Source organism: Condylura cristata, unplaced genomic scaffold (genome assembly GCF_000260355.1).
Source record: "Condylura cristata isolate star-nosed mole 26May11 unplaced genomic scaffold, ConCri1.0 scaffold00012, whole genome shotgun sequence".
NCBI classification, from domain to species: Eukaryota; Metazoa; Chordata; class Mammalia; order Eulipotyphla; family Talpidae; genus Condylura; species Condylura cristata.
Window position 1 is genome coordinate 31,444,492 of NW_004567113.1, and position 14,968 is coordinate 31,459,459.

Genomic DNA, 14,968 nt, shown 5'->3' on the forward strand with positions numbered 1-14,968 from the left:
CTACTATGGGGCCTGAGTGATATTTTTATTACACAAATACACAAATTTGATCAGGTCAGTCTGTGCTGATTACCCATCCGTTAACCCTTGGAAAACTGTCCTCAATCCCTAATATGGGTTAACAGATCTTGGATGATTTTACATAAGCTAAGGACACTGTCAGAGTTGATCTTTATACTCCATTCATAATTTTTCATTTATTTGAAAGGGCATTAGTTCTCTTCTGAGGCCCTCTGCCCATGACACTACTCATGTCTAGACTGTTCTTACTTCATTCTTCAAGCATATTAATTTCTACTCCTTTTAAGTCCTCACTTTCAAATCCTTAGCCACCTTCCACCCTCCATCCTGACACCCGGGCCAGCTTAGGTGAAATTGCTCTTCCAGAGCTCCCATACTCAGCTTTGGTCACTTCTGCAGTAGCATGCCCAGCTGTAGCCTGCCTGCTAGATAGCTCGCACCATGAGGGCAGGGCACTGGATGCCACTCATGACCGTGGGAACCATATCCATATGCAGAGAAGTCTCCTGCATGCCCATACATAGGATGTCTTATATTCTGAAGAAAAGGATGAGTGAAGAACTTTCAGTCCCAAAGTTCTCCTTTAATATCCTTTTGTGTTTTGTTGTTTTCTCTTTTATGCAGATGAAGGTTAATGAATAATTTAGTTAAAGATGAGGTAATTGTTTTAAAAGGTCATCAAGAGGCAAGATGACTCTTGAAACCTCTGTGAATAATTAGCAAACCTACCTTCAGAGCTCATTAGCTCACCACACGGATGGAGACCATTATTCCCTGCTGTGAAAAACTGTGACTCATGCTCTTTTGAAATCAGTTGAAGATGTTTGTTTGTTTGTTTTTATTATTATCATGGTATTTCTGCTGGAACACTGTAACTGTTAATTGCAAATCCTATGAATAAGCTTCACTTCCCGTGCAGGCCATGAAGAAGCCCTTTCTCTGAGCTAGTCACAGATAATAATGTGCATTCACATTTCATTCGCAGTCACTTAATTGCATGCTTCCACCTGATGGAAGTAGTACCATGACTCCACAGTCAGCCACCTTTGAAAAATTAATGTTGTTCTCTTTATATTTTACTTGGTGATGAATATTTCCTGTTAGTTTCCAGCAGACTGCATTTGACATTTCATACATGCCAAACCAAGGCAGCTTCTAAGATTTCATTCACAGTTGGGTAATTTTGGTGAATAATGAGCCAGGAATTAACGAAAAGAACCATCTCCTCACGTAGAGAAGTCTCCTGAGGCTTAAGAAACTAATCTAGCAGTTATTGTGTGTATATTTTTGGCCTGTCTTCTTTTCAAACATGTCAGTTGCCATATATTCGATCTTTCAGGATACAAGAGAATCAGTTTTATCAAAACTGATGTCAAATGTGCATTTGACATTTTATGTAGCTACTGACAATACTGAAATTATATTTCATAATAATAAAATAGATCTTTTAATTGGATAAATATTCTTTTTATATTATATATTCTAAGGAATCTAGTGAAGGAAATCAGTTGTATTCAATAGCTACAATGAATTAAGCTGTACCTCATTGAAAATCTGGACTTAATAAACAATTAAAAGAGTAGAAAGTCATCTATATTCTAACAGCTGTTAGGAACATTTCTTTTGTTAACTCTTCTTCTTACTGTCACTACACTTGTGTACAAGAAAAGGGACAGTAAATTAACAGCACAGGATATTCACCTATATTTACTTAGTGTTTCAGTTAATCTTATTCATACATGTATGGTTGGAGCATCAAGGAATAAAGGAAACCATGTAAATATCACTTGTTAGGGAATCCAAAATCAGTATTTTAGTTCAAACCTTTTATTTTACAGACTAGTGTAGAATCATTGTTAGGGAATAGATTTGGATTTCATAGAGATCTGAGTTCAAGTCCTTGTTTATTGACTTTGTGACTAGGGTACATTACTTCATTTTTTTTTTTAAGATTTATTTATTTATGCATACAGAACTGGGGTACAGGCCAGAGGTGCAGGGCGGCGAGAGGCTTCACCAGAGACAGAGTGGGGAGCAGAACAGGCAGATCCGCGAAGTACACTGCTGAGGGGAGCAGCGGGCGGGTCAGGAGAGGTCTGCCACGCCATGTGGTTTCCTCGGGGGCAGGCGGGAATCGAACTCATGCGGAAGTGGCTTTAGCTTCTCAGTGCTGTGCTTTAACCCACTGCACCACCAGGGAGGGCCACATTACTTCATTTTTTAAGAAGCAACTTTCTCACATATGAAATGGGAAAATGATGCTTATTCTGAAGTGTTGTTATTCAGTGATAGAATATAGTCATGTGGCCTATGATATACTGACTTCTCAGCAAATGGAAATAGAGCATTAATAATACTCATAAGAGATGTAATGTCCCTAATGTTAATTGAGTTGCTCAAAGTCACAGAAGCAGCCCACGGCACTTTGAGTTGTCCAGTGCTACAAATCATGTTTATTATGGGTGTTCAACAAGTGACTTTTTTTTGTCTCTGTTTCATCACTGTTAAAATAGCTAAGAGGTTATTGCTCTTCTCAAGGTATAATGCATATCAAATGCACGTCACATCAAATAAGAGCTAAATTAGATAAAATAATATCACAGGGCAATTTAGATGTTAGTCTTTAGTGTTTTAGACTTCAGTTTTTTCAGTTTATGTGATATTTATATAGCATGATTTAAAAGTCAGAGTAAAACATATCAAGAAGCTTGAATAACAGTGGGACAAAATTGGCATTTGTAGCAAGGTGATTTTGAATGATTATTGGTGACTTACAAGAAGAATAGTATGATATAGTTTAAATGAAAGGTGCAAAATATTGAATATGCACATTACCTATATGACGAGTTAGTGTGCATCTACTTCATTCTTTTTCATCTTGTCTTGCGGGAGCCTACTTGTGAACTTAGAGGAAGATTAGAGGCTGCATTAAGGATTGGGGGGAAAATCATAAAAATTTGTAAATAATTGGCATCCTACATATTTGATTCACTATGACAGTTGGTATACCACAAGCATGACAAGGCATAGTAGAAAGATTATTGAGCTCAAAAGCCAGTAAGTTAAGTGAGTCCTGGTTTTGCCATTTCCAAGTTGAGTATAAATCATTTGATATATAAGTTGGGCCAATAATAATGGGTTAGCTCATGAGGTGAGGATCAAATGACATATAAAAACTTCTTTTGTAAATTCTAAAACACTTCTAAAATAGAATGCACTGGTACTTTTAAATATTACCATATTATATTTTAGAAGAAAATCAAGCACATTGTGTGAAAGCCTTTTTCTATATATTTTGTTTACATTTAAATATTTCTTTTTCCTTAAGTTACTATGAAAAAGTGAAATAAATGGTTTTGGGGTGGACCTGATATTACCCAGATGTTTCTGAATTTAAAAGACTAGGCGAGGTAACGTAGATTTACAGTAGAGCATAAGGGGTTTAGGTTAGGTGTAAATAGTTAGATTTGTTTGAATTTGTAGTGTTTTTCTCAGGCATATTGTAAAATCTTCTTTAGATATCCTTAAAACTAGAAATAGATTTCCATCTGTTTGTGTTGGACTAGGTAGTGTCCTGCTGTAGATAGAAAGATGCTTAACTTAGTATAACTTTTAACATTCTTTTCTACCACAAATGTTGTCCATGCACTTTACTAGTTTCTCTGGAATATTTATAGAATCTGAACTCCTCATAAAATAACAGTTGTAGCTTTAAAATGTCTTGTTGTGTGCAGCCTACAGAATTTCAATATAATTAAATAAAAGAGCTTAGAAGCTAACACAGAAGTCATTGCTTAAAAGTCTTACTAAGAAAAATTCTAATTTCCTAAAGCTACACATCTCTACCCTATAGCAAGGCTTTTATTTTTATTCCTGAAGAATCAGTGAAATTGAAGTGAGCATTGATCATAATCTCTTACTACACTTTTTGAGACAATTTCTTTGCTTACTTGTTTTCCTCTTCCAAACTTTAAGCTACTTAAAGCTACTGCCATGTTTTTATTTCTTTCTGAACCACTGAGAATAGGGTTTGGCATGTAGATTACAGGATAATTTAAAATCAATTATATATTATTAGATGCAGTTCAGTGATGACTGTTTTGATCAATGAAAACAAGTGGAATATGTGAGCAGTAGTGTTAGTTCACTCAGACAAAATGGATGATAGTAAAAACAGTTACTACTTAATGAAAGATTATGTGCCAGACTTAAAGTGAGTCCTGGAATGTTAACAGTCCATGATTCCTAATCAACTTCAGACCTAAAAGATCTACTATACCACGTATAACTCTAAAGCTAAATTACTGTCTTCGTATATTTAACTTAAAAAAATCTTTAAAATGCATTCATTTTCAAACTGTTGCTAACTGGGGATATTAGTGATGCTTTAAACAGAGAGAAATGTCTGTTGAAAGAGACAAAAGTCATCTTTGTTTCTTTATATTCCATTTTTAAAACATTACTACAAATGTGTATACTTGGCTACATGCAGGGATCTTCCGGAAGGAACACTGGAGTCATTTATAGTTTGGACAGGGTATGTTGGATGAAACAGAGGGCTGCTGGAGAAGAGAGCCCAGATGAGGCTTTGCACGACACAGTGCTCCAGGCAGTTATCAATGGTTAATTGTAAAAGCTTCAGTAAGTGCCATCCTTCTAACCTAGGGCCAAAAGTGGGCTACTTAAGGCGATGGTTACTTAGCCTAATTCCTGATTTTCATTTAATAGGAAACCCACTCAGAAGGAATTCTATTGATTAATTTGGAACAGGATTCTTGTAGTTTATTGCCTGGGTTTCTTAGACATGTATATTATCTCAAATTGGTATGTTTATAGTAACAGATAAATGATTTTTTGATATGCACTTAATCTTGACTTGTGTAACATTTATATATTACTCTAGCAATAATGAATTTACTCTGAAATGCTTTTTTAGTGAAAAATCTCCAAAAAAATATTGTTTTCCTGCACTTCTCATAGCATAATATAGCTTTTCTTTCATTCCCTCCTCCCCAACCCCCTACCTTCCGTTTTTGGGCTTGAGTTTTGTCCCATCTTTAATGTCTCAGTATCTTGTGCTGATCAAAAATTGGGTTAATTAGTCTGGAATTCTAATATTTAGACTTCCCTAGCAGGAAAGACTATATTAGTGTTCACAAAGATATTTAAAATTTTGTTTTAAATAATTTCCATGTTTCAATAGGAATTCTGTCTAAAGCTTTTTTTAATGGTTTATTACAGTGACCCTTCAGCGAAAGCTCTGTGGGAAGCCTTACTGAACACCAAGCACAAAGAGGCAGTGATGGAAGTCCGGAGACATCTAGTGGAAGCAGCAAGCAGGGAAAACCTGCCAATCAAGATGAGTATGGGTAAGCATATCTGCTTCCTTTAGAACAGACAGTGGCTGCAGGCCTTGAGGACCTTTACGTCAGCCTCCTTTGAACAGTGAACCAACCTAGCAAGCTCGGTATCTAGGTGAAATATCATAGTATTTGCAAGCTACTGAAAGAGTAAGGAAGGAATATGTGCACACTACCTTTGGGGTGCAGCAGTTATCCCTTTTCTTAGATTCAGCTGTGGGAATAGGAAACTAAGGTGGTTTTTGCTTACAAAGAGTAATTCTTTTCGTTCCTTTAGTTGATCTAGAGCTGTCAAAATTGATCTGGATAACCTCCCCTTCATTCTATGCGATTCCACTGCTGCCTAGCCCCTCTTTACTTTATCCCTCCTTCTTCCTTATGTGGATGAAAGCTCTTCATCGTTGCTGAATTAATGACTGAACCACCTTAACAACTGAGAAGACAGAAATGTTATCCCTGCTTTACCAAGGTGTTACATACCACATTTTTCTCATTCTTAAGTTTTTCACTTTTACCTTTGTCTTCACAACAAAAGAATTTTTTGTTGTACAATGACTGCAGTGGAATTTAAGTTTTAAATGACTTTTGATTGGGATGTCAGAGAACCACACAACTAGTGGTTGATTTTAGAGCAAACTTATTTTTTCTGCTTTAAAAATAAAATTAATACAGAAATATTTAATTATGGGTAATCAATTTGGTGAATAGGTAGAATTTATTTTTAGAAAGTTGCAGAATTTTATTTTACCATTTAAAAAATAAGGTTGCTCTCATTATCTTCTTTTAGTTATTTAGTAAATATTAGTACATCTTACCGGATGGGATAATCTTTCTTTGTTGAGGTTTCCTCTCCTGAGTTCTTGACTTTATATGAATACAGAAACCACCCAGTTAAAACAGAAGAAAATATTTTGGAAGTAAAAGAATATAGAAGGAGAAATTTCATAATTTGAAAAAAAAGACTTTTAGTACATTAAATGGCTACATATGAGCATTATAAGTGGTACAAGAGTAAGAAAGATGAAGATAACGAACATTTATTGAGTACCATCTCTTAGTTCTTCTTCAAACTCTTATGTGTATTATTTTATTTGATCTCCATTAGACAGGAAAACTGGAATAAAAAAAAATTAAAGTCATCCAAGGCCATTCATCTGGTAAGTGTGAGGCTGAAATTCAAATCAAGATAGTCTGATGAGACAGAATATGCTATTTATAAAATAACTAATTCCATACAACTGCCTGAAATCCTGTGAGTTATTTTGGAGTAGCTATAAAGTTGTTACTTTGAGATCTTCCTGACGTTTGACTGTTAATTCCATTATCTTTCTTTTTTCCCTTTTTATTTTTCTTCTTTCTTTCCCATTCTTTCTTTCTCCCCTCCATCATACCCTTTCCTTCTTTCCACAGTTCTAGGTGTACATTAATGATAAGAATGATCACCTTAATAGAGTTTATTCAGTTTTCTTTTTTATAAAACTTGTAATTATTTTTAAACTCCAAACATACTACCAAGTTAAAAGAACTCTGTAGTAAGAACCATACCCACAACTGAGATGCTATCATTAATACCTTATTATTATTCTGATTTTACCATATCTGCCCATCTATGTGTTCCTTCAGCCATTAAAGTAATTGCAGACACTTGTACATTTCTCCCTAAGTATTCATATCATTAATTAGATTTCAAGATTTGCTTACCATTTTTTATAATAAACAACTATCACAATTTATATAACATATCATAATTTAACATATTGTTTAATATGGAACCTTTCGCCTTCCTCAAATATGGTAGCTGTTCTAATTCTAATGCCAAGGCCTTATGGTGTTAGCTTTCTTTTTAGGACTAATGTTTCATTTTTGCAATCAGCAGTTTATTTATAGGTCCAAGAATTCTATATCAACTACTATGTTGAAACAAGAGCTAATTCATATTTTGAATCAAGGAGAGTAGGAGTGTACAAGTGGTCTTAGTGATTAGGTTAATTTATATTGAGTTTCAGTGATATAATCTTATAATGCTATCATAGAGCATAAATCAATTTTTATGTTTACTGAAGGAGTCTTGAAAGATTCACATACTTTTCTAAAGGGCTGTGTCCCCTTAAAAAAAAAAAAGTTATAGCCAGGGAAAAAAGTTGATAGCCCCACAAGGAGTTCAAGTTTTCTGTCAACCAAATAATTTTTCAGATAAAATGGTTTGCTTATCCCCAAACTTGTAGGCAGAGTGGAGAGTGGGGAGAAGAAAAAAGAGAAAGAAAACAATAGATAAGTTCTTGCAAACTTTTGTTGTAAAAAGGACCAAAAAGAGTCATCCCCTGTCCATGTGCCAACCATAATTTAGTAAAAATAACTAGTGTGAACTACCTACTTCTGCTCCATATCACTAGTCAGAATTTCTGGAGTGTCTCATCTACTAATGGATACATAACCATGAATGGCATGGAAAAGACCTTAAACATGATAAATACTAGTATTTGAAAACTGCTTATCTTAGAGCTGATCATAAAAGAAAATCATGCTCTGGTGTCCTACATGGCTGGGATATTTTATCTAGCTCACACTTAGAAATGTACTTTACATGGTGCACTGTTCCCACATCCCTTCAAGTATAAACTTTTCTGACTACGAAAGAGATTTCTAGTATTTTTGATGTACAAAAGAGAGATGTAGTTCTACATTGATGATTCCTTTGTATTTAAATTCATTGAGCAGGATCCCATGACTGAAACCTTGAATAACTTTGTAAGTATAAAACCTCTTAGTACAGGTAAGTTCACTTTAAAACATCAAGTACTAAGAGAGCACAAAAAGAAATAAACATCATTCTCTTAAAGGAAAAATATTTAGTTGCTAAAATAAAGAAAAAAATCCATTTTGTTATTGTACACATAAACACAGGCCCTCTTTCAGAGAGCTTGTTATTAAATTGTCCATTAACTAAATAAATACATGTGTTTCAGAAGTGATTTTTGAAACATTGTAAACTGAATTATATTTTTCCTACTGGTTTTCATCCTGAAAAATATATTCCAAAAGTAAAGACAAAGAGACTCCAATAAAACCATTTGTTTGGATTCAAAATGACCACTCCCAGAAGAAATAAAGAGAAAGTGCCAGTCTCAGCCTCTCCATCACACAGAGAATCTGCTTCTCTACAAAACCACTATGAATGGCGGAGCTTCACCATTTTCTCCTGTATCTCTTTGAAGAGTGAACACGTTCCCCAGAGCTTACCAGGGGGTAGAATAGACAGTAGTATTAGAACTGAAGTGAAACAGATCTCTTTATGACACTGTACTTTCATTTGCTGCCAGGTTTTGTGAATGAGGGCTTTATACTTGACACCTGCTTTTTATTTTTTTGCTTGTTAATATAGTTCATTTTGGCTTCTGACACTTTTTTACTGAAAAGTTTCCCAGACCACTGAATATAAGGACATTTTTCTCAGTGCTCATTCTTGACTTCTTGTAGCATTCCTTACTCCGTATCTCCACTTTCTTGACAGCTAAGTTTTCTGTGACTATAAGCTGTCCCATGTCATGGAATACAAAGTCGGTATCTCTGGACATGAATAACAGTTCTGCATGGGTTAGCCAAACTCTCATTTCTCTACCTACAAAAATGGGGAAAGCATTTCCTGGAAGCCTGAAAAAGTCTGCAGAGTGAAGGTTATGGCTGTTGAGCAAACTGTAATTGGTGTGCTGTGGTCATAGTCTGTCTATGGGAAAATCTACATGGGAAACCAAATCACAAGATGAGAGTGAAATGAAAGCAAACAAATCAAATTAGAAGGAAATCTCCCCCCTTTTTTCTGGGAAAGCTGCAATCCATTCTTTCTACTTTCCTGTCTTTTTCTCTTTCCCAAATTGAATGTGATTAGTTCTTTCAGTCATTTGTGTAAAGACAAACCTTCCCACCATACCTGCATAATTTTCTCCATCTCCAAGTTACTGACAAAGTCCTTGTTTGTGACTATACCTCCCAAAATGTGGTATCAAGAGCTGAACAAGGAGGTTCACTTGTACTTTGCCTCGTGTGGGCAATTCTCTTAATGAAGATCCAAAGTAAACTTTGCTTCCCACTAGTGCCACTTCTAATGTCGCTTACTGTTTGTACACTATACGCAACAATGACTTTCTGTTGTTACTAATTTTTTCCCCAATTCCTTCCCTCATATCTACTTGTCTCTTCCTTTCTCCCTCCCTTCTAACCTCAGCCTCATGGTGTTTATTGATGTGTACTGGATTTTGAAAGGGTTCTTTATGTTCTCAAATTGCCTGCTTTGTAAAGGTTCCTATCTGTTTTTGGGAATCTAAATTTCTAATGCACCTTCTTCAAGCATTATTTTTTACTAAATTTTTTTTTGTGACTTCTTCCCCCCTTACTCCTCTTCCTTTCCTTCTGTTTCCCTACTTTCCTTTAACTAATACTTATATTTTCTCAGAATAACACTTCCTCAACATAAGCATATGGGCTAAAAGTTTAGAAACCCCGAGAGAAAGACGTGGTAAGAAAACTCATGGCTGCAGGATGGGTGTTTCTCTGCTTAGAGACCACCCTAAGAGCAGAAATGCCATTCTAAGTCACACTGGACCCACCAACCAGATGGTCCTTCACTGGTTCACTGCCCTCTGGAAAGTGCTGCCTGGATTGGAGGGGTGATCTATTTGTTTTCCTCCCGCCTCTCTGCCTGGTTTGTAAGTGTTGATGCAGAGTTGAAGTAGGCCGCAGGAAGACTACACTTCCAAATAAAGCCAAACCATAGATGTTTCTGGTGGCTTTATATTTTGCTGTTTGGCATAGCTTTCAGAGAGAGCTGTTTATGTTCTATTTGTGACCCCTGGTTTTGTGGCGGTTATATTTTATCCCATACTACCCTCAAAACATTATCTTGCAAAAGATTTCTGAATTTCAATGCATGTGATTCATATAATTAAAATACTCTTTTTCACATTACTTTCTTATTCTAGTTTTATAATACTATAGAGCTCAATATTTTTGTGTAACAAGAAACATATACTATTTAAAGGATATTCCAGAAAACCTTCTTCAGTATTTATGGTGTTATAAAAATGGCATCAATTCCCAGCTGACCTTTATCTAAGTTATACTATGCAGATGGCTGTATAAGCTGCCCATCAAATCTCAATGGGAGAAGATTTACAATTTCTTCTTCCCTTTTTAATAACTTGTTTCAAATGTCCGACAGTCATCGCGATCATAAAAATTTTTTCTTATGTCTGACTTAAGTCTTTCCACCTGCATGTTAGCCATATTTCCTTGCTCTTTGACCTCAACAGAGGTGGGAAATAGGTAGTTATTATTACTCTTCTGTTTTCTTACCCGTCAAAAGACAATGCTTCACCCATTGCACCAGTCCATGATAGTAATAAACTCAGATTTCCCAGAGAAATATATGCATCTGTTCATTCTGTAGAAGAGCCATTTATTTTTTTAAATTTCAAAACCACAAGGATATTTTAAGAATAAGCTAGCACATGCTTCTAGAAAACTCAAATCATAGGGTATGTAAATAAAGCATGAATGTATACCCCTTTCCTGTTCTTTGTTTCTAAGTTCATATCTTTCCAGGTATTTTTCTATGTAATTAGGGAAGCATTAAATAAATAAGTAAACAAATAATGAGAAAAATAAAAGGTACATAAATGTATTTAATGCAATATTCGCAAGAATATTAAATATTAAGTCCTTCTCAAATAAACCTGCCCCCTTTTCTCTAAGAGATAATTGTATTTTAATGAATTTAAAAATATAATTTAAAGTAATAAGCAGTTATAAAAAAATAAAGTTATAAGCAGTTACGTTACTTTCTTGGGTATTTTTTTATTGAGATAACATTGGTTTACAATACTGTATATGATTCAGAGGTATACATCTTTTTCGAGGTATAATTTAAGGATTAAATACAATATGGTTAAAGTTCATATAATTTTGTAAAAATGGTAAAACAATGAAAAATAAATAAAATCAAACCTGACACTGACAAAATACTTTATTTTCAGAACATCAAGAATCATATATGTGTAGATATGTTAAAAACATTTAACAAAAATAAACTATTATATTATTAAAAAAAATTTATGAGCCAGAAAACTGGTTTGGAAAGTTATAATTTATCAAGTGAATATAGTAAATGGAAAAAATAAGCTCCATAATGTATTTAATATAATATTCACAAGAATATTAAATATTAAGTCCTTCTAAAATAAAACTGTCCCTTTTACTTTAAGAGACACTTGTATTTTAGTGAATTTTAAAATATATAGAGAATTGATGATTGATAAAGTTTTGTTTTTCTCTTAACTAAATTGAAATCAGGAACTTGTTTCTCTCCTTAAAGACTCCATAAAGTGGGCCTTCCTGATGGCTCAAGGGGTTAAGTCTCAGTACTATCCAGCTGTCTTCAGACACTGCAACATGAGTTCAATCCCTGGCCAGGCACAGCACACCTGCTGCTTCCCTCAGTAGTATATTTCGGTACATCTGCCTCTTTTGCTCTCCATTCTGTCTCTGGTCAATCCTCTCACCCCCTGTACCTCTGGTCTACATTCCAGTTTTCTTGCATGCATAAATAAAAATAAATCTTTAAGAAAAAAAGTCTTAACAACTTTTTCACTTGAAAACCATTTTAACATTTGAAATTGTCATTTTTCAAAAAAATTGCTATATATTATGCTGGTATGATATGAAATACCTCTTGTTTAATGACTTTAAAACTATGTTGCAAAGATTTCTAGGTTGACATTTAAATATCACCATCTAAATCTGCTAGACAAGTTTTTTTTTTTTAAATGTGAGTTATGAATAAATGTTATATTACTTTTCCTCAGCTGGTTCTAGCTGCTTTCTGTTTTAGTTGATACAAACTGAGAAACTTTCTTAAGTGTCACAATAGCATCTTTGGTACTGAGGTAATTGATTTCCACTTGTTTTGTGTAAGATTGTGATAAAATTTAAAATTTTGAAAATCTCATTAGGCTATGTTTTACAGTATATGTGTGAGGTACTTTTTACCAAATTCTAATCGACATGTTATGGCTCTTTAAATCAAAGATAGTCTTATTTTTAACTTTAACATGTGATTATTACGGAGAAATATAAAAGGATCCTCTAATAACTTTCTCTGATGATATCTATTACTTGCAATCTTTGTGAAAGACAATAATAATAGGAATGGCTTCTGTGTAGATTGAGCCTGCTTAGTCAGTCCCTCCTCCTTCAGTTGAGATAGGCTTAGAAAGGTAGGTTTATCATTTAAAAGATTTCAAGACATTTTGTAATTATCCTTAGAAGTACTTATTACAAATATAATTTGGTTATTAGTTGTATAGTTTTAAATGATGGACTAAATGCTCTGTATCCAGGAACCACACAGCCATCACTTGCAATACAATGCATAAATAAACAAATTGAAACCCTAGCAATCTTATATTTCAAATACTTTTTAAAAAATATTTATTTATTTATGCATACTGGGGTACAGGCCAGAGGTGCAGGGAGTGAGAAGTTTCACCAGAGCAGAACAGGCAGATGTACTGAAATATACTGCTGAGGGGAGCAGTGGGTGGGTCAGGTGAGGTCTGTCACACCATGTTAGTCACCTCTCTGGCCAGGGATCGAACTCATGCTGCAAGTGGCTTCCTTAACTTCATAGTGTTGCATTTTAACCTGTTGCACTATCAGCGAGGGCCCTATTTGAAATACTTTTTGTAAAAATTTGCTTTTACATATCTAAGGTTAAAACTAATAGATGCCAGAGGATGTCATCATGTAAAAATGTTAATTATTTGCACAAAAGGTCACCATCCTCTAAGATAAAGTGACCTATAACAGGTTGAATTAATTAGATGTCATTTGTGTTTATTTGTTGGCCTTGAGGACAGAGATTTTCATCTGGTTTGTTCATGGATTTATTCGTAGGACCAAGACTAGTGCCTGGCACAGAAGTACATGTTGATATACAAGGGCCTTCATGCTATGATGGTTACAAGCATCCATCAATAGCAGACTGATACAACTTTACAAAGAAACACTTTTAAAAAATTAAAATAAGCCAAGTTTTTATATATTAATATGCCTAGATTTGAAAAGTCATGTTGAGTAAAAAAATGAATTTTACAGTGTGTTAAAATGTCAGTTTTAAAAACATAAGTTGTTATGACTGTTTCAAAAAATACAAGTCTGTAATAAAAGTTTAAAAACCTGTAAAGAAGAAATATATCTTGAGGCAATGAATTATTAAAGGTAATGACACTCACAACTCAATAAGAAAGTAAACAACCTAATAAAAATGGGCAAGAGATTTTGTTTTTTTAAATTTTGTATCTTTTCTAGTCTTTCATGAGTTGGGATCCCTGCATGTAGGAGACCAGTGATTCAAGTATAGAGTTGGGGTTTCTCATCCTAACTCTATACTCTTTTGCTCTCCACTCTGTCTCTGGTCAATCCTCTCACCCCCTGTACCTCTGGTCTACATTCCAGTTTTCTTGTATTTCCTAATGCTCCTTATGTTTTTGTCCCATGTAATGTTCAGTTTTTATCCTTATGAATATTATCATGAACCCATTAATATTAGTGATTTGAGCTATAGGCACAACATTTTCTCCTCTTATTTTTATATATGTACACAATTAGAAATCTTGCCTTCTTGACTGTTGAGTGCTATGTCATACTTCTGGGAGAGGTACTCCATGTTGAGCTGAACAAATATTTGTGTGACTTTATTTAAGACCTTATTTATGGAATAGTGTAAAATTATAAAGTGGATTCTATTAGCAGTGTGACCATCAGATCGCTTAACTTACTTTGTTTCTTTACTTATAAAAAGTGTAGTTTCCAGCCCTCCCTGGTGGCACAGCAGATTAAAGCACAGCATTGAAAAGCTTACGCCACTTGAGCATGAGTTCAATCCCCACCCCAGGGGTGATACACAAGGTGTGGCAGATCTCTCCTGGCCCGCCTGCTGCTCCCCTAAGCAGTGTACTTTGTCAATCTGCCTGTTCTGCTTCCCACGCTGTCTCTGGTGAATCCTCTCACTGCTTCTGTACCTCTGACCTGTACCCCAGGTCTCTATGCACAAATAAATAAACCTTTAAAAAAAATGTATTTTCAACATTCTTACTGCTACCATGTTATAAGAATCATAATAGTTAGCAAAGCTCTCAGTCAACTGAAGTTTGCAACCAATAGTACTAATAATAGCATTCTTTGCTATTTTTATTCCCAGAGGGGAGTACACTGATACATTATTATGTTCCTTTAGGGAGAGTCACTCCACATTATTATGTTCCTTTAGGGAGAGTCACTCCGGGACAACTCACTTCCTATATCCAGCTCTTCAAGAACAATCTCAAAGCTCTCGTGAATCACTGTGGGCTCCTACAACTTGGGTTGGCCACAGTTCAAACCCTGAAACACCCACAGACTGCCAAGTGGGACAACTTCCTGGCTTTTGAAAGGCTCCTTCTTCAGGTATGTTGCTTTGGGACTTTCTTGGGATATTAATAATTAAAAATTTCACTTCCAGGGAAAAACATTGCTATTTATTATAGTCCTAGTAG

The 14,968-nt window shown here is 34.8% G+C and overlaps 1 protein-coding gene across 1 annotated transcript in view; it reads left to right on the plus strand.

Moving 5' to 3' along the window:
- SCFD2 (sec1 family domain containing 2) overlaps positions 1 to 14,968 on the plus strand; it is a 293,766-nt gene that overhangs the window by 17,703 nt on the left and 261,095 nt on the right. Inside the window, exons 3-4 of the mRNA XM_004681296.2 lie at positions 5,263 to 5,390; positions 14,704 to 14,879. Coding sequence (XP_004681353.1) covers positions 5,263 to 5,390; positions 14,704 to 14,879 — 304 coding nt within the window. The remainder of the gene's footprint in view (positions 1 to 5,262; positions 5,391 to 14,703; positions 14,880 to 14,968) is intronic.